Raw genomic sequence first — 17,936 nt, forward strand, 5'->3', positions numbered from 1 at the left:
GCAAGGGTCGTAGCGATAGCCTTCTCTAGTAGCGATAGCTTTCTTAAACAGCAACAACCTTCTACAGTAGATATCTATTGTTAAGAAGCATAGCTTGACAAAATAGTTCATGAATGTAGCTACTTTCGAATAAATTCGGCCGTTGAAAAAGAGGGGTGAATCGGCCCGTCCATATCCTTAACCACATCCCTAATCCAAGGAACGCCATAGTTGTGCCACAACTGCCTCTCGGGCTGCATCCACGGCTGCTCCATATCCGCACGATCGACCGTACCAGCTACAACGTCAATCATGTCTCTGAACTTGAACGGCATGGGATAGACAAGGTAGGCGATGTTGGTGCCGCAGCGCCCACAGAATGATCTGTATATCCGCTTGTCCACGTCCCAACCTTGGACCTTTTCATTTGTCGAGCAAAACACACGAAGCCATGTCCCAGAGGTAGATTCAACACCCGATAAAATACCATGAGCCGGTATATATGGCGGTCTCTGGGCATCGTCCGTCGCATCATGCGGCGCAATGCGGCGGCTCTGCATTGCCGTATCATCGCCTTCCTCCTTTCGTAAACATGAGATGGTAAACATTTCCTGCGGCGTGAGACACCATGTCGGGAGGATTGAGCCGGTAGCAGATCGACAGTCGTTACAATGGCATATGCAAATCAGTGGCAGACGCGGCGTTGTTGGGTCTGAAGCTTCTTCTGGTGCGTGAACAAAATGAAGAGGGCGCTGCTCAAAGGAGGGGACGTTGATGCGATATCTTACGGCACCGCAGTTGCAGCCGCCGTGGATGGTAATTGGCTCGTGAGGAAGTGGCATGATTGAATGATACCGCGCAGTACTGCTCAAGTGCGAGCTTTTTTATTGTTCAATCAGCTGTAAAGCAATAACTGACGAGCGGAGGTCTAAAGGATTGCTAGCTCTTATAGATAATGCAACGTCTCACAAGAGGGGGCTTACGCCCGCATCTTGGAGTCGTTCCAAAGTGACTAGTAAATGTCAGCTGGTAGCATAATGTTAGATTCGCAAAATGGGGCCTGAAATAGTGCGTTGTTAAAAGGTATGTCACTTCTAGGTGTAGTAATATGTTTCGGAATACTTGTCTTGACTCATACGTTAGGGACGGTTGTAATAGAAGTGGTAACAGAGGTGGAGGGAATAGAGATAGCATAGATCATCCAGGATCAAAGAAAAAGAATGTATTGAAATAAGTATCAAAAGATCCACCATGTACCCAATTCGTATATGTAAGTTGTTCCTCCGTAAATGTTCATGTCGCCTCATATCGTGTTCCTCATATATCCAAAAACCGACCCATGAAAATATCCGCCCAAAAAGAAATCAAAAAACACCATGACCTCGCCAAAATTATAGACCATTTTACCACAGCCTTCTCTGGTAGTAGACGGGCTTTTCTGACTGGGCCAGCTTCTTAATCTCCTCCTTAATCAACCTGCGGCGCTCTGCTGCTGAAATCGGGGCCTTGTTCTTAGCCAGCGGATCGGGGTGTTCCACAGCCCAGGACTTGTCCTTGACGCTCTTCTGGATTGTTGCAAGCATTGCCAGTTGCTCCTTTGTCGGCTCGCCATCAGGCACGGCTACCTTCTTTTCCTTGTGTTCCTCCTCTTTGTGCTCCGGTTCCGGCTCCGACTTAGACTCTACCGGAGTCTCCTCCACCTGAATCTCCGCATCCGATACCTTGATCTGGGGCGACGCCAATTCACGAGCCTCCCTAGACCATCGTTGCGCCTCTGTTTCAATCACAAGCAGCGAGCTTTCGTCTAGATCCGCGAGGGCTCCCCTGAACTCTTCGGGTAGATGCGCCTTGGGAGACTGGCGCGGCCGGATAGCTGCTCGTAGTTCCCGCAAAGTCCGCTGCTGAATGGCGTAACCACTGAGGAAGAGGGCGCTTGCACAAAGAAGGACTGTGCGTTATCAAGAATTAGAAACAATTCGCCTATTTTTACTTGGAATGCTTGTGGGGGGAGAAGTGCAGTCTTACTCATAGAGGCCGTGGCCAGCATGGACACTTGACTCGAGGTGAGGAGAACACGCCGCATATTGAAGCAAAAAACAATGACCAAAAAAGTTCTATAAATTTCGTGTAACCTAGGAACAAAAAACTGATGCAAACACGAGATAACGCCTCGTTTTGTTTGATGCCATTCACGTCATGGATGGTTTGGGTACACAAAAGACGGGATCTCGCTCCTACAAGCCGATTGATCGGCAAGGTAGTGCCCGCCGCCTGTTGACCCAGCAACAATCTTATCGCACCCCAGAAGCCGAAATCTAGGCGCTTTCAAACGCGACTTGAGCTGCAATTGCGAAATCCATCCCGACGTCATCGCCCCGAATTTGCCAATTGCTCATCTCCTGCAATTCCTCCACAATGTCGAAATTCAAAAACGATACCGTCCAGGCCGATGCGAGGCGATTCCTCGACGACCGCGGTTCTTCCGCCGCCCTGGCGCCAAATGGGCTCAATCCCGCGACAATCATGGAAAAGGCCGTCAAGGACCGCATCGTCGACTCGTACTTTTACAAGGAGCAGTGCTTTGCTCTTAACGAAGCCGACATTATAGACCGCGTCGTGGAGCACGTCAATTTCATCGGAGGTACGCACGGCGCCTCGCAGAAACCGAGTCCTTTCCTGTGTCTGGCGTTTAAGCTGCTCGAACTTGCCCCCAGCGATGCGATTCTGAACGAGTACCTATCTTACGGAGGGGAGCACTTCAAGTACTTGCGCGCGCTGGCGTGCTTCTATGTGCGGTTGACGAGACAGCCGAAGGACGTATATCAAACGCTGGAGCCGTTTCTGGAGGATCGACGGAAGTTGAGGCGCAAGGCGAGGGCGGGAACATCACTTACTTATGTGGATGAGTTTGTGGATGACTTGCTCACAAAGGATCGAGTGTGTGCGACAAGTCTGTGGAAGATGCCGAAGAGAGAAACTTTGGAAGATTTGGAAATACTGGAACCCAGGGTTAGCCCATTGGGAGACCTTGAAGACCTGCTGGAAGAAGATGAGGAAGAGAATAATGACGATAGAGCAAATGGGGAGAGGGAGGAATCTGGTGAGATTTCAGAAGGAGAAATGGAAGTGGACAAAGATGAAGACCGAGACGATAACCGGAGAAGTCGCAGCAGATCACCTTGAGCTAAATGCCTGAGCGTTGATACCTCATCGAAGCACTACGACTCAAACGTCAACCTGATCCCTGTCCATTCCAGTCCTGTATCGGGCAAGGCAAATCTTCATCACTATACGTGAAAGAGGATACGGCCAAACTATCTGCTTACAATCGACCCTCCTGGAACCCATTCGCGAAATGGTTGAAACCGGAGTGGCCTCTACCTGGATATTTCACATGCTAATAAGCGATTCGAAATTATACGGACAAGATTATGAGCGATCTTCACTTGTTCCAGAGAGAACTATGAGAATTGAGAGGATACCCAAGATTAGCTAAATGGTATATAGCAGCTAGTCTCACTCAAACAAATAACAATGATGTATGATTCATAAAGTCATCAAGTATATAATACAAGCCAAATCTAGCAACATCCCTTTACCTTTCAAAGGGGTATACAAAATTTTATATATGTCGGGTTACTCTTCACGACGCCATCAACTTTACCACCTTGTCTGCCAATGCCAATAACCTCCTATCGTCCCAATACTGAGCAATCAACTGAAGTCCAGTGGGAAACTGGTGGCTCTGGTCGATCTTGACCGGAACACTGACGGCAGGTAGACCGGCAAGACTAGCCGGTACAGTGAGAACATCATTCATGTAAGCGTCAATACTGCTTCGTTTCATAATGTCGCTCAACTTGGGTGGGTATGTTGGCGCAGTTGGTGACAGCAAGAAATCCACCTGAACAGGGCCCTGCTTGTCTTCCAGAGCAGTATCGGCAGACATTTCGCTCAGATCAAACTGTCTAGGTTCGTAAAGCGGATTATCCAACTTGAAAACTCTGTCAAAGTCTTGTTGAATAAGCCGCCGTATCTTCTGGGCTTGGATAAAGTAGTTATCCATGGCTTCAGAGCTAAGACTGTAGGTTCCCAGGAGAATTCGGCGTTTGACTTCGGCACCAAAACCAGCACCTCGAGCTTCAGAGTACAGAGTCTCTCCAGCTGCATCTCCTTCGGGGCCGCGGATACCATATCGTACTCCATCGTACTTTGCCAAGTTGGATGATGCCTCGGCGGGGGCGAGAATATAGTATGCGCAAAGGGCCTCTCTCGTCGAAGGAAGAGACACGGGAACTATACGAGCGCCTTGTGACTCTAATGCTGAAGCAGTAGCAGCCCAAGCGTCACGTATCGCGGGATCCAGCTCGTCGATGTTGTATTCGACGGGCACGCCAATGGTAAGTTGGGATAAGTCTGGAAGAGCTGCCGGCGCGGCTTTTGAACAGCGTTGACGAGTCTCGGCACTCAGCGACGTGGGATCGCTGGGGTCATGTTCTTCATACAGCTTGGTGTCGAATACCAGTTGCCGGATAGACTCGACGTCTCGTGCAAGTAAGCCAACAGTGTCTAGTGAATTTGCGTACGGAACGACGCCAAATCTCGAGAGCATGCCGTAACTTGGCTTGTACCCAACAATACCTGTATAGGCCGCCGGCAACCTAACTGAGCCACCAGTGTCTGTGCCGAGGGCAATGTTTGCGTCGTCGAGAGCAACTGCAACCGCACTGCCTCCAGAGCTGCCTCCAGCAGACACGTCCTCGCCAGGTGGTGCTAGGGGATTTCGGACCGGCCCATGGATAGAGTTTACAGAGTGTGATCCCATTCCAAATTCGTCCATGTTCGTCTTCCCAACGACAGAGGCTCCACGTGCTCGAAGTTGGCGAACAATGGTAGCCTCAAAGGGAGAGGCATGCTGGCCTAGGACTCCGGAAGCGCATTGCGTCGGGAACTCTTCCGTGGCAATGTTGTCTTTTACGGCTAGTCGGAAAGGTTTCGCATCGGGTTTTTGTACTGGAGGCGTAGAGCTTGGCTGTAGCTTGGCTGTATTCGCGGTCTGTCAGTCAATAGTGAGGCTTTGGATATTCATGCAGAGACTAACTGCTTGCCACAAAGTGGTTAAAGGTGCTCTGCGACCGCCGCAAAGGCAGTTGGCCAATGGACCTGCTATAGTTTAGATGCCATTTTGTCCTTGTCAGAGCACCACGGCGAACAACAGCCGCCGTCATTGTTGAATTCAAACCATTAAAAACGCCGTCAAAGAGTTGCAAGATTTTGGAGCGAGGCCGAAAATATATGCGATGATATGACTGTTAGTAGCGGCATGTCGTTAGTGGGTTTGGTGGGGTTCAAGTGCCAGGGAAGCTCCCCACCGTTAGTGCCAGGGACTAGCCTCTGCTCTGTAAATTCCACTTTAATTCTCCAGCTGTGCTTTTTCACATTCTCTCATCTTCATCTTGGCCATATCATTTGGATACATTCGACTCCAGCAGCATATATCCTTGTATTTGATACTTAGAACTGCCGCCAATGCTGCTCTCGAAGACTGCTCATCGATAGTGATCATGTCGGCCAAACGAGATATGGAGGAGACAGACGGCGAGACGCCAGAGCCGCAGACGAAACGCGCAAAGACAAACAGCTCCAAGACGCGCCAGCATCAGCACTCGGGCATCGATCCGACGTGGGGGCAGAAATACGTCTTTTCAAGCAGCGAAAATGCGACGACGATTCCAGCAGGAGAGGAGTCGGAGTTTGAGGATGACTCCGATGCCATGGCATACCTGATGTCTGTGAGGTAAGAGACCATCTCCTTTCTGCAGCCACACGGCTTGCCCGAGATTGCATCTGCTGAACAATTTCCGTACCTCAGACCGCATTTACTGATATGGTGAGTACTCTAGAAAACAAGCCTCTTCTATACCGCATCTCCTAGTCGCCGCTCCAATCCAAATCGGCCCACAGCTCCCTCCTGGATTTGACCGAGGAGACGAGTCAGAGGAAGAAGGCGAACTGGACCAGAAAACCGATGCCATCGACGATTTTACCGCAACTGAGCCGAATGGATTTTATGAAGACGGTGCCTACATAGGCATATCAGAAGGGTGGGGAGTCGTTAGCGACCAAGATGACGAACCTGGCGAAGAGAATCCCGATGCTATTCAAAAGGCTGTTAATGAGGCATACTTTGCCTCCATATTAAGTCAATACTATCGCACCCGCGAGATCCTTCACTCAGAACTACCCGACAATGCTGCAAGCCGATTGTCACGCTCCCAGGCCACAGAGGCCAACTCTTTCTCGCCTTCTACCACAAAATTATGGACCCGCCTCCTGCAGACTACCGATCCCCATCCTATCCAAGTCGCGCTCATGTCCAAAGACTCGGTGCTTAAGATTCTCCGGGTAATGATTGGCGGCAAATTTCTACAAAGCGGACACAGCATCCCTCAAAGAACGAGTCACTGGCTCTGGGCATTGCTGGCCAGGCTTCCTGACGTGGGGGAGCTCAACCACACGGAAATAGGCTGGATTCGTGACTTGGGACGACGAGCAGTGCTCCTAGGGAGAAGCTTGGCGGAGATGGCCGCTCTACGAGATGAACTTGCAGAGGACGGATTTGGGGTCAACGATAATGTCGACGCTAGCAGCAGCGACGAGGAAGTTGTGGCAGAAGCTGTTGAAGAAGGGGATGAAGATGATAATGCTTCCGCAGCCGATGCCACGGTAAATGGCCCACCTGATACCGAAGTTGGCGTCCTAGATTCTCCAGCCCCTATCGCTATCCCCAACAATGGAATCAAGACACCCACGGAAAAGGATGACAACAGTATCCACGATGGAGAGATTGCAAAGGCCGACAACGGCAGCGAGGATGAGGACGTAGCAATGGATACGGGTTCCGACTCCAGTGCCGATGAGGGTGAGATAACCGAACAAGCAGACGACGAAGCGGCCCTAGAAGAGGCCAAGCAGAAGCTTTTAGCAAGGCTCGCCGAGAGCGAAAGCCTACGCCTCGAAGAAGAGCAGCGAAGAAACGCGAGGATGAACATGAGAGCCACGCTCACCATGATCCTGACAGTTGCTGGTGAGTTTTATGGGCAGCGAGACCTACTCGAATTCCGAGAGCCATTTGTGGGTATGTAAATGTAGCAGGTTTGTAAATTCCTTGTATTCAATCGGCAAATTTGATGATACATCTACCGCCTTGCGATCATAGCTACCTACCTACCTAGGTATTTTGTATAGCCCTCCATAATAATGATAATATACCCCAATAGTATGACAAAATGCCATGGCCGTTCTTTCTTGGTCGACTCATGTGAAAATAAATAATAGTAATAACAAAACAGCCTCCACCTCTTAATGTCACAAGCAGCTAACAGAGCTGTATCCCGATAAACGCCAGTGCGCCAATATCCCATCTCATACAGTTACACAATCCGGGATGTCGATTCCCACATAAAGCTTTGCGAACAGTCTGCCTTTGACATTCTTGTCCACGTACTCCTCCGAATTATTGCTCTGAAGCATAGACCAAGAAATCGGCATCAGGGAAATCTTCATCCTCATTGCCATCCACAGCCATTATTTCCTCTTCGAAACCCCTGGGCGCAAACGCCTTCTTAATTCGAGAGTGCGGGACAGCAATTGGCCTATCGTCGTTCCAATGGTGCTGGTTGTATTGTACCTCGCTCGCCTGGATATCCCACGGGCTTTCATCATAATATGTTCGCTTTCGAGAGGATTCGCCATCAACGACGCTGTCCATGCTCTCTTGCGACATGCTGAGTTCAGGAATGTTGTCCAGAGCAGGGACGTCCTCGTCGAAGAACTGAGATTCAGGTTGAGTATCCAACCCGCCAACCTTGTTGATTCCGCAGAACGGCAGCAGCTCGTTCGGTACTTGCTTAGCCACTGCCGCCGACCGCCGCAAGTCCTTGGTCGCAATGCCGCTCGGGCCAGAGCTGGTTTTGGCGAGGTCGATGGTCTTGTAGCCTTCGGGCACGGACTTGCGCACCCGCATGCCGACGCTGAGCAGGTTCGCCTGGACGTTGGCGGGTAATTCGGGGCGCAGCGTGGGCTGGGGCGCTGCAGGATGGGTGGTGTTGTTGGGCGATCCGGTGAAGAAGGATGTGATTTGGCGTTGGGCGGGATCAGCTGCCGCACCGGCGAATTGGCGCTTGGTTCGAGGATTCGACATGATGGGCGACGATATAGTTGAGGATGAGGACGATGAGATAAGTTGTAGTGAGGATGAAGCAGCAAAGCTGCAAGAGAAGTTATATCGTGGGGGCAGATGGTCAATCAGAGCCGCAATGGGTCAGATGACGTTGCGATGTCTTTTCTTTTCTTGAATTGGCAAAAGACAAGGGTCTCTCGTCTGGAATGTCTCGCCCTGTTCCCGGATTCCGGCCCAATTAAAAGCTTTCCGATTGCGTCAAGGAATTATTCAATGCGAGTTGCACAAAAATGAAGAAGTAGTGTATAAGAGGAGTGGAGAGTGGTTTTATGCTGGTGACAAAGGAAAAAAGAGAAAAGAAAAAGAAAAAGGACGGGGGGTTGCGAGATTTGCGTTGGCCGGGAGAAAGGCGTAAGCGAAGGTTTTTGGCCAAATGGAGGCTTGCGGATGCCGGGGTAACGAGATTGGGCCAGGTACTCCAGTGGGGCGGTGCTTTAGGTTTGAGGCGCGTCACGGCGCGACGGTTTCGCGTTAAGTGGTTTTTACTAAGCTTTTTTGTAAGTTGACGATGGCATCATCACTGTTGATACCGCTGATTGAAGGTGAGGTACTCATTGCTCAAAGTGAATATGTGATGCAAAGACTCTAAAGAGATTATGAATGAAAATTGAAGGTTTCACCCCAATCACAGTTCAGCTGGGAAACCCAAATAGATATACTTGCGCCACGCTAATACATGCTACCTTTTTAGAAAGCTACACATCGCTACATCGACGATAAGTATTCGACAAAGACAACGCTACTCCATAAAGATGCCACTGCTCGATAAAGATATCACTACTGCCGCTACTATTTCAAATTGGTTCCACTTTGTAATGTTATAGCCATAATATATCTTACGACAAACCTGTGTAACCATGTGTCATACGCTAACTAATGTCCTCCCATATTTGCAAGAGAACCATTCCATTACTCTTCTCATTAACATGAAGGCCGAGTTGGTGAAAGTCATTGCCTGTCGTGGCGGCAACTTAATTACATCCCATACTTCCTTTCCATTCATCAGCTGTGAAAATCACCAGCAGATTCACCAGCGGGTGGCTAACTTCGAATTTCTCCTACATCCCAGCTTCTCTCATAGCTTCCAGCCTAAATGCCTGTTCTTCAAACCGAGCCATGAGCCCAGAGTCGTTTCGCTCGCCACTCCCACTCCACTTCGGATATTTCTCAATATTCACCCACTGTGAATTGGGTCCAGCCAGCGGTCCAGTCTCTCCTGTCAACTTCCAATCTTCAATCATTTGCCCAGGCGGCACCCAATCCGCTACCGGGTCAGGTCGCAGCCCAAATGCAGCAGCCTCTCTAGCCTCCAATCCCTTGACGAAATCGATGGCCGTCTCCACTGTGACTTGGACAACTCTTCCGGGTTTCAGGTGGCTGATAACCTTGGCTGAGATAGGCTCGAAAGAGATGGGTGCGCTGAGCCCCTCTTCTACACCTGTGCGAACCAAGTACACGGGAAGATTCCCGACAGTCTCAGATGTTTCCTTGTTGTATTTCTCATCGGATACAACAATAAGCAGTGCTAGAAATAAAGGTTGAAGAATATGATGATCCAAGCAGCCTTCAATGTAGTCGCTTTCAACCCATCTGGTATCTGAACACCGCTCTTCAGCATAAATACTGCGCTGTGTCTCAAATTTGTTGCAGATGGCCTGATTAAGAGAAATGATATCACGGATAGTCACCATAGAAGTCGTGGGTTCGTCAGGTAAATTGTGTGGGTAAATAAATTTGCAGATGAAGCGTCCATTGTCGATTTCGCTCCGATATGGACGGAACCAACGTCGGTAGATATAATTATGGAGTACCACGCGAAGGAGTAGCCACCTGCGGCCGGGTATAATATAGACGGGAACTGACTTGTTACAAGCATCTATCCAATGGTAAAGAGGTATATCTGGCAAGTCATTGGCAACGACATCGCGAACTGATGGCCTGTAGGTGTATGTGGTGGCTGAATACGGAATATTGGCCCGATGCTGTCCCTCGTATTCTGTGCGTAAGAACCAGAGAAGCTCGTCCCGTGAAACTCCGGTAAGCGGTTGTCTATCTGGGCCACACAATTTGCCGTCGTTGTTCCTATACATGGCGGAAAGTTAATATCGATAGAAGTAGAGAGATATTTGATCGAGACTCTGGGATTGCAAACATTGAAGTGGGAAATCGATTGTAGCGATGGATTGGGGGGAACAGAATTTAAAATCCTCATAAACATGTCTCGATTATCAACTTGGGCTCGATTACCTACCTAGGTAATAAAAGCGATGTCCCATGACGCATGGTGAGCAGCATTAGAGTTGGATTGTAAGATTAAAGATCCTTCTTACGTCGCTTATTGGGCTTACTGTGGGAGTGGCTGCTCAGCACCCCGACTTAGTGATCCTGTACCACAAGGACGACGTGCGGTTCAAATGTTGTGGATGCAGAGGGGGCATTATTTGCTCTGATCGTCGAATCCTTCTAATATCTGCTACCATGCATCCCCTCTTCTTGTATCCCATATGGTTACCTCATACTTGGTGGCTGTCAATGGAAGTGTGCAAAAAAAGAGGGAACCACAAAATGACCAGCATACAGAAACAGACAATCCGCACATACCCGCCACACTAGACTCATATAGAACGGCGAGCGTATTCCTCTCATGTCTGCGCATATTTCTTGTATGGTCCCTGTTTGTTTTTGCAACCCGCTTGAGTGTATGTGCTGAGCTATGCAACTTAGAATATGGATACTGAATAGCTAATTCGGGTCTAAATGATCATCTCACCACCTTGACTGACTCAGAGAGCCACAAGAAAAAGGTATCCAACTAGCCCAAGGCCTCGTCGTACTACAATTGTCGAGCGTGTTTCTCTTATAATTCACCCTCATTACAGTAGCTTCACTCAATATCACAAACGATGTTGCATCACTAGGTTGGCTGCATTGATACTAAACTAGTTGCCGCCGTTTTCTTCATTGCAGTCATTACCGAAAGCAGTTACAGTGGACATTAGTGAGCTTTATGACAGCAGCGCCGTATAAATACAGATTTGCTTTCAAAGGCAGTAAGAAACAAGAACACAATTGATCCGTCGAGCGAGTATAGATAGCAGTCCCTTTCCATATCAAATACAATCCATGTTTACAACTAAGGGGCTGGATTCATTCAACGCCTTCGAACGCCTTCGGGAAGCGGCAGCCCGAGACTTGGACTGCAGATAGCATTTCAGCATAGTTCGGCCTCACACAACACATCACGGAATCACTGGTGGCGACAAGGCGACAATATTCGTGGAAACCTTTGAATTTCGCAAAAGCACAGTGCTATCCTCCACTACCCACTGCACTCCGGGTATGAAGCGATCCTCAAATCAGCGGCTCCACGTCATCGCGCCTAGTCAGTCCATCAAAGATCCATCTAGACACTCAAGTGAATGCTTTCTCCAGCTGAACACCCATGCAGTGCTTTATTTTTTTTGTTCCTGCCTCAAGAAACGACTCTGTGGTACAAGGCGCGTAAACGGAAAAACGAGAAGAATGATGTGCCATGCAAGATATCCGGAGACCCCCAAACGCCCCTGTGTTGGGTGTTCCATCTTCTATCTGCAAAAGAGATTGATTATTTTCGCAAGGTATATTGTCTATCCCCCACGTCGATGATGTTTTGTTTGCAGATCCGAGATGATCACCACCATATAACCATAAGAGTCATCAGTACCCAAGGAAAGAAAGCCGCCCCGCGGACAGTTTACTTTCTTCGGAAAGAGCAGCCCTCGGTTAATCTGGCCTTACCACCGGTAGGCTGGCACAGAACGGTGGTGCATCCCTGGCAGATGACAACGGTCTGGGCGTGAGAGAAGACGGTGGTGATGGTGAAGCAGCCGGGGCACTTGACGTCCATGAAGAAGGATCGGGGCTGAGGAACAAGGGTCTAGACAGATGAATCAAACGTTAGAAACCCATGTGCATGTTCGGTGGCGTCATTCGTGATGACTTCGATTCGTTTCCGTACCTTGAGCTTGTGCTTCTTGGCCTCAGAGGCCGCTGAAGGGTTGAGAAGGTCAACAGCGAGCACCTATGACAATATTCGGTCAGCAATTCTGTTTCCCTTTACGTGTTGTATCCCCATTCCCCAAGTATGCCATCGATGCAATTCAATCCGGATCGTCCTTCAGCGGTTTGGCCCAAGAAAAAGTTTGATGCCCTTCGTCGTCAGGCGACGAGTATCCTTCCGCCATCCCGGTATTCCCACGCATCGCATCGATCCATCCTCCCAAGGGCAGAAAAGGTTAAGTTGTCGCTCACCATCTTGTCTGATTGTCTCGAGAAAAATTTGCCGTAGAATGTCTTGCGAGGGTCGAGGGTCTTGACGAAATCTGGCAATCGATTTGTAGGCTCGCAAGCTGGAGTGAGAGGAGTTAAGCGAGGAAAAGTTCGGTGCACATTGAGGGGGCGAATCTCGTTCGCTGGCAACAGGAATTTTTTCTCCAAAGTGGAATAGCGTGATAGGGTTTGGCCGCCCACCAGCACGTGATGAAGTTTTTGTCCCCTGTTGTACCCCGTATCTTCCTTACAATTGGACCGAGCTAGAGAAGCTCCATTGCGCTAACAATTGTGAATCCGCGACTAAGGAAATATGGGGATTTGTGCACCGCCTTTGTGCAGAATCAGAGCTATGGAGTCATCTTTGTGTCCAAGGCAGCCAAAAAGGATGGCTCCCTTATTTTGTCTGCCTGGAGATTTGCGCGGCCCCCCACGACGCCAGCTGTCAACGGCGCTGGAGCTACTTTGCTTCATGCAACTGTGCCGTTTCGTTACTTGACGTTTCTTTCAGCATCTTGGCCTCTCTGCACAGCTACTCCGGTATTTACATTCGACTAAAGCGTCACCATGGCCGCTCCTTCAGAACAAAGAATCGCGGTTCCAATCGACGATCCCAACGCCGATACTGAATGGTAAGCTGCCCCGCGATGGTCGATGCGCAGCAATCTGACCCCTCCATAGGAATGACATTCTGCGCAAACATGGCGTTATCCCCGAGAAGCCACCCAGTCCGACTCCCATGATTGAGGAGGCCATTCTCGAGGCCAGAAGACTTGCGCATGAGAACAGACTAGAGGGCAAAGACTTGGACGAGCTCGACGAGCTAGAAGACGAAGAAGATGACGACTTTCTGGAACAGTATCGCCAGAAGCGCATGGCCGAATTGAGCAACCTACAGAAGAAGTCTATCCACGGCTCCGTATATCCCATATCCAAGCCCGACTACCAGCGTGAAATCACTGAGGCTTCCAATAACGGCCCCGTCTTCGTCAACCTCACATCCACCTCGGGCAATGTGGAATCAAGGGTTCTATCAGAGCTCTGGAGGCAAGCTGCGAAGGAGTACGGCGACATCAAGTTTTGCGAAATTCGAGCAAGCCAGGCCATTGAAAACTACCCGGATCGAAACTGCCCTACAATCCTGGTCTACAACAAGGGAGACATTGTAAAGCAGATTGTGACCTTGATGACCCTGGCTGGTGCTCGGACCAACATGAGGCAGATTGACGACCTGCTTGTTGAAGTTGGTGCTGTGCCTGATTCTGATCTGCGAGTGGTCAAGAGGAGGAGAGCAGCGGAGGATGCTGAAGAGGAGCGATTGGCCGGCAAGACCATCAAAACAAGCAATGCTGGGAGAGCGCGGGTTGACAGCGACGACGACGATTGGGACTGAGCCAGGGCTATATAGAAATCAATCTCTGCCCAAGTCAACATCCGCTTCGAACTGCAGCCCACGCAAAGTCTCGATCTAATACCACCCGCAGCTCTGCACGAGCCCCAGCGCCCAAGATGTGTCCCAGTTGTGAAGTTTAGGTCAGCAAGAGAGCTCTGGAGATTCGCTGGCTGGTGCCGGTTTTCTCTTATACCCTGGTAGCTTATGATAGCCACGAAAGGGGTCTTTGCTCCAACCGATAAAAATGCGGGGGCCTAGGATTCTTAGGGAGCCCGATGCAACTACGGGCTTACTGACAAAAGCTTAAAAAAAAATTCAATGTTACTTGTATGGACATATAACATGGAGATGCTGGCTGGCACTGCTAATGAAAGTGCCACGAAGAACGGTACGGTAAGAAATAAGAGCATCTCGCTGCGCATACGAGTACAGCGAGTACAGCACAGAGAGTAGAGCAGCTTTTGCCACGCAACATCTGCCTGGCAGGCAGCCCAGGATATCTCGAGCTGTCACAAAATACACCACGCACGCGACAAGGGTGGAGGCCGGCGTGGGGCTGCACTTGGTAGCGCTGCAAGTTATTTACGCCTAGCCCCCTCTGAACGCGTTGGTCGCGTTTCTACCGCTGTCACGTCGTTATATTCCGGCTTTTGAAAGGCAGGAATTGCAATTTACACGTTTCAGGTAGATTCCATGTTTGTTTGGCACGTCTGTGTCTGTGCTTGTCTGTCAAATGTCGGAAGAGCCATCGTTGCCTCGACTGCCTGCGGTCTCGTGGGATGAACAATCTCAGAGCTTCTCCAACCAGCCCCGCAAGCGTCACCGTATTAGTTCGCGGCAAGGGAATCCCTCGTCGCCCTTGAATTTCAATTCCAGCGACCCAGCTGTCTTTTCTAGTGACGATGATCCGGGCCTTGACAATTATGTCGAAGGGAGGCACAAGAGGCGCTACGTTGGATCATGGTTCCAACAACAGCTTGAATCGCCAGATGCCGCCTCCACCGAGGATGTCACCCTTGCTCCCATCCAGACAAAGCGCTACTTGAAGAGGGACTTTGACAGTGGTGTCTTTCTGGGGAGCGATGCCACCGATGGCGAAGACTTTGTGGAGGGCTTGGACCTCCCAGCGTTGCCAAGGTTGCCACAGTTGGGAGCCCGGGCTGTGCCTCAACTGTCTCAGGCAGAAGTAGGCGCCCGGCGCAAGATTCAAGAGTGCCTGGACTCGGGCAATGAGACCGTGGACCTCATGTCCATGGGCTTGGAGGTGTTGTCGGATGATACCGTCAACCGCCTCAGTCAAATCGCTTGCATCCCCATTGTGGCCAAGGATGTTGCGTTTGTGCAGAGAGAGCCGGAGCTGAAGCTGTTCATGGCATCGAACAGCTTGGCACGACTACCTGGCTCCCTTTTCGATATCAATCACCTCACAGTGCTAAGTCTTCGTGGAAACCAGCTCACAGAGCTTCCCTCGGCAATCTCGAAACTGAGCAACCTGAGGCAACTCAACATATCGCAGAACCGATTTAAGTATCTGCCCGCTGAGTTTCTCGATTTGTTCAAAGTCGGAGGGAAATTCCGTGACTTATCCCTCTTTGTCAATCCGTTCCTACAGCCGGAGCAGGCCGCTCCATCTGACGGGGAGAACGGTGGCCAGGGTATTATCTTACAACCGGCACCATACGCCTCAATCAGATACAAATGGTTGTTCGATGATGAACAAGTGCCACGATATTTGACTCGATGGCTCGGCCGATCTTCGCTGCAAATCTCCGACTCCAATGGCCAAATTCTCTCAGAGTTCCGTCTCCCATCAAGGGAGGAATCCTCGGTAACACACCTGCCAGTCGCAGTAGGCAGTGATCAGTTTGGTCTCCCCGCTTCCATTTCCTCACAACCCTCTCTCAAAGAGGCGACGCGGCCAAGTGTTGTGCCCAGCTTAGTCGAACTGGCGCTGCAAAGCTGCTATCATAGCAGCCAGCTTCGTGAACTCGATTCGTACATTCCAGACGGGCTCTCACACCTTCAGAAGCTGCTGCGGCGCGCCTCTTCGCAGAGAGACAACGGCGGGGTGAGCTGTTCAACCTGTGGGAAGACGCTTGTGGTGCCTCGACTCGAGTGGATTGAGTGGCGAGAAATATGTAGGGGCACTGTCCTTCCCCTACCTGATCGCGGCACTACGAATGTCATTACGAGACCATTTACCAAGGACGAGACGGAGATGGCTGTGCCTTTTCTTTATAGGGCATGTTCTTGGCGCTGTGGACCCAAGGATTCAGAGAAGAATAAGTGGTGGTCTCTGGGGCTTGTTAAACCGGTGGAAGAAGCTGGTTCACGAGCGAGCAGGTCGTGAGTGAGAAATTGTGAGATGTACCGAGCTCTTATACAACATTGCATGGGCGTTTTTGATGGAGGTTTTTGGTTATTTTCTGGCATTGTATGGGCGGCAATATGGAAATGGTGGGCTTTTGGCAGATGCATGGACAGCGTAGTCGACGGTACCTAGGAATCAATGACAACTAGGGCATTTTTCTAGATAGTACAGGGATCTTTCCAGACATATATACAGCACAACGAATAACAATGTCGTGGTGATACTAGCACCGTTTGGGCTGTATTATAAATACCCTCCGTGGTCTTGCTTTTCTTACAATGTCGAATATTAGACATTTAGGCTGAGCCGACAAGGAGGCCACTGAGAGGGGAGTCGTTTTTGAAATCCCTGGTCTGGTTTGTTGTGTGGTGGGCACGATTTCGAGAACGTGCAATTGCTACCAATCGTAGCATGCGTGTGTGTGTAAGAACTTGTATTCCTGTCTTAGTACCAGCTATCTGTCTGTTCATGCCCCTATATGTGTGTCCCGTCACGCAAAAAAAAAAATTTCAGCTACTATGCGATAGCAGAGATACTCTCATAGATTCCAGCTATTTTCCGATGGTACTGAGACCTATCGCTACTATCCTCTAGTAGATAGATGTAGACGTAGTATATAATAGTAGTCAGAGTAGACACAAGTATCTTTTAATAGCTGTCCATAAACTTTGTATGCTGAATAATAAAATATCTGTCCAGCCAGCCAGCCACTCACTCCCTTCACAATGGGATGGTGGATATCTGGCTGAGCTAGGGCGCCATTCCCAGTATCCTAAAACGGCACATTCTAGATTCGAGCTTCGCAGCCGGCAGAATATCGGCCAAACACTTCCCCGGTCCCCACGCCCATTGAGGCGAGGTGGCATTTTAATACTCCAGAATTTGGCTGCTTAAAACATAGCATCCTCTTTGTAACCCGTTGGCGACACCATCACTCTTCTTCTTCTTCCTCCTCCCCAACTTCACGCGACTGCACCCAATTGCATCCCAACAATCGCATCTTCGCGCCCAACCTTTCCAACTCTTCCACAATGGCCGATCAAGTTGAGGAGATCCTCGAGGTTCCCCGCGAGTTCTTCAAGGACGGCGTGCAGTTCATCAACCGCTGCCAGAAGCGTACGCATTCTCCCACCACGTGTCCCTTGCTCTGCCTCTGCACTTGCGTCGCTCTAAGCTAACACGTTCTTGTTTTTCCCTTTTTCTAGCCGACCAGAAGGAGTTTCTCAAGCTGTGCCAGGCTGTTGGCATCGGCTTCGGCGTCATGGGCGCTGTCGGATTCATCGTCAAGCTGAGTGCGTTTTCCAATCTTATTATCCGCTCCAGGGTGTGAATACATGGAGAAAGAATTGTTGGCTAACTTGGGCCTTGGTGCAGTACACATTCCTCTCAACGGCCTCCTCGTCGGCTCTGCATAAATGTCTGATATTCGGCGTTTTGGGAAAGCATCGGGACTGATGCGATTGAGGGACGGAGAGGGCTAGCGATGGGATGATCGCTGTGTATATTTTCTTTTTTTAATCCGGGAATGAGTGGGATGCAATAGCATGTTTAATTGATTGGTTTGGGATACGAAAAGCGTGATCCTGCGAGCTACTACCTTGTCGTCTGTTGGGATGTGATGTGCTTTTTCTATTCTGCTCAAG

At 49.9% G+C, this 17,936-nt stretch overlaps 11 protein-coding genes across 11 annotated transcripts; 5 read left to right on the plus strand and 6 right to left on the minus strand.

Annotated features, from left to right (window-relative positions):
* Positions 1-119: 119 nt before the first annotated feature.
* Positions 120-821, minus strand: T069G_07955 (uncharacterized protein; the record flags this gene model as incomplete). The annotated part of the gene is made up of 1 exon (XM_056175165.1): positions 120-821. One exon carries the CDS (start codon positions 819-821, stop codon positions 120-122), a length of 702 nt encoding a protein of 233 aa, XP_056026114.1.
* Positions 822-1,382: 561 nt separating this feature from the next.
* On the minus strand, positions 1,383-2,062 carry T069G_07956 (uncharacterized protein; the record flags this gene model as incomplete). Its single annotated transcript, XM_056175166.1, has 2 exons — positions 1,383-1,927; positions 2,005-2,062. The coding sequence occupies 2 exons, from the start codon at positions 2,060-2,062 to the stop codon at positions 1,383-1,385; spliced, it is 603 nt and encodes a 200-aa protein (XP_056026115.1).
* Positions 2,063-2,394: 332 nt separating this feature from the next.
* Positions 2,395-3,162, plus strand: T069G_07957 (PRP38 family domain-containing protein; the record flags this gene model as incomplete). The annotated part of the gene is made up of 1 exon (XM_056175167.1): positions 2,395-3,162. The coding sequence occupies one exon, from the start codon at positions 2,395-2,397 to the stop codon at positions 3,160-3,162; it is 768 nt and encodes a 255-aa protein (XP_056026116.1).
* Positions 3,163-3,622: 460 nt separating this feature from the next.
* On the minus strand, positions 3,623-5,207 carry T069G_07958 (amidase domain-containing protein; the record flags this gene model as incomplete). The annotated part of the gene is made up of 2 exons (XM_056175168.1): positions 3,623-5,022; positions 5,081-5,207. 2 exons carry the CDS (start codon positions 5,205-5,207, stop codon positions 3,623-3,625), a joined length of 1,527 nt encoding a protein of 508 aa, XP_056026117.1.
* Positions 5,208-5,543: 336 nt separating this feature from the next.
* Positions 5,544-7,125, plus strand: T069G_07959 (uncharacterized protein; the record flags this gene model as incomplete). The annotated part of the gene is made up of 2 exons (XM_056175169.1): positions 5,544-5,776; positions 5,883-7,125. The coding sequence occupies 2 exons, from the start codon at positions 5,544-5,546 to the stop codon at positions 7,123-7,125; spliced, it is 1,476 nt and encodes a 491-aa protein (XP_056026118.1).
* A 370-nt stretch (positions 7,126-7,495) lies between these two features.
* Positions 7,496-8,182, minus strand: T069G_07960 (ribonucleotide reductase inhibitor domain-containing protein; the record flags this gene model as incomplete). The annotated part of the gene is made up of 1 exon (XM_056175170.1): positions 7,496-8,182. The coding sequence occupies one exon, from the start codon at positions 8,180-8,182 to the stop codon at positions 7,496-7,498; it is 687 nt and encodes a 228-aa protein (XP_056026119.1).
* A 1,097-nt stretch (positions 8,183-9,279) lies between these two features.
* On the minus strand, positions 9,280-10,311 carry T069G_07961 (uncharacterized protein; the record flags this gene model as incomplete). Its single annotated transcript, XM_056175171.1, has 1 exon — positions 9,280-10,311. The coding sequence occupies one exon, from the start codon at positions 10,309-10,311 to the stop codon at positions 9,280-9,282; it is 1,032 nt and encodes a 343-aa protein (XP_056026120.1).
* Positions 10,312-11,954: 1,643 nt separating this feature from the next.
* T069G_07962 (ribosomal protein s27 domain-containing protein) lies at positions 11,955-12,514 on the minus strand (the record flags this gene model as incomplete). Its single annotated transcript, XM_056175172.1, has 3 exons — positions 11,955-12,137; positions 12,219-12,281; positions 12,512-12,514. The coding sequence occupies 3 exons, from the start codon at positions 12,512-12,514 to the stop codon at positions 11,955-11,957; spliced, it is 249 nt and encodes an 82-aa protein (XP_056026121.1).
* A 582-nt stretch (positions 12,515-13,096) lies between these two features.
* On the plus strand, positions 13,097-13,922 carry T069G_07963 (phosducin domain-containing protein; the record flags this gene model as incomplete). Its single annotated transcript, XM_056175173.1, has 2 exons — positions 13,097-13,161; positions 13,211-13,922. 2 exons carry the CDS (start codon positions 13,097-13,099, stop codon positions 13,920-13,922), a joined length of 777 nt encoding a protein of 258 aa, XP_056026122.1.
* Positions 13,923-14,655: 733 nt separating this feature from the next.
* Positions 14,656-16,272, plus strand: T069G_07964 (leucine rich repeat domain-containing protein; the record flags this gene model as incomplete). Its single annotated transcript, XM_056175174.1, has 1 exon — positions 14,656-16,272. One exon carries the CDS (start codon positions 14,656-14,658, stop codon positions 16,270-16,272), a length of 1,617 nt encoding a protein of 538 aa, XP_056026123.1.
* Positions 16,273-17,324: 1,052 nt separating this feature from the next.
* Positions 17,325-17,708, plus strand: T069G_07965 (secE/Sec61-gamma subunits of protein translocation complex domain-containing protein; the record flags this gene model as incomplete). The annotated part of the gene is made up of 3 exons (XM_056175175.1): positions 17,325-17,409; positions 17,499-17,585; positions 17,668-17,708. The coding sequence occupies 3 exons, from the start codon at positions 17,325-17,327 to the stop codon at positions 17,706-17,708; spliced, it is 213 nt and encodes a 70-aa protein (XP_056026124.1).
* Between the last annotated feature and the right edge of the window lie 228 nt (positions 17,709-17,936).

Source organism: Trichoderma breve, chromosome 5 (genome assembly GCF_028502605.1).
Source record: "Trichoderma breve strain T069 chromosome 5, whole genome shotgun sequence".
NCBI lineage: Eukaryota > Fungi > Ascomycota > Sordariomycetes > Hypocreales > Hypocreaceae > Trichoderma > Trichoderma breve.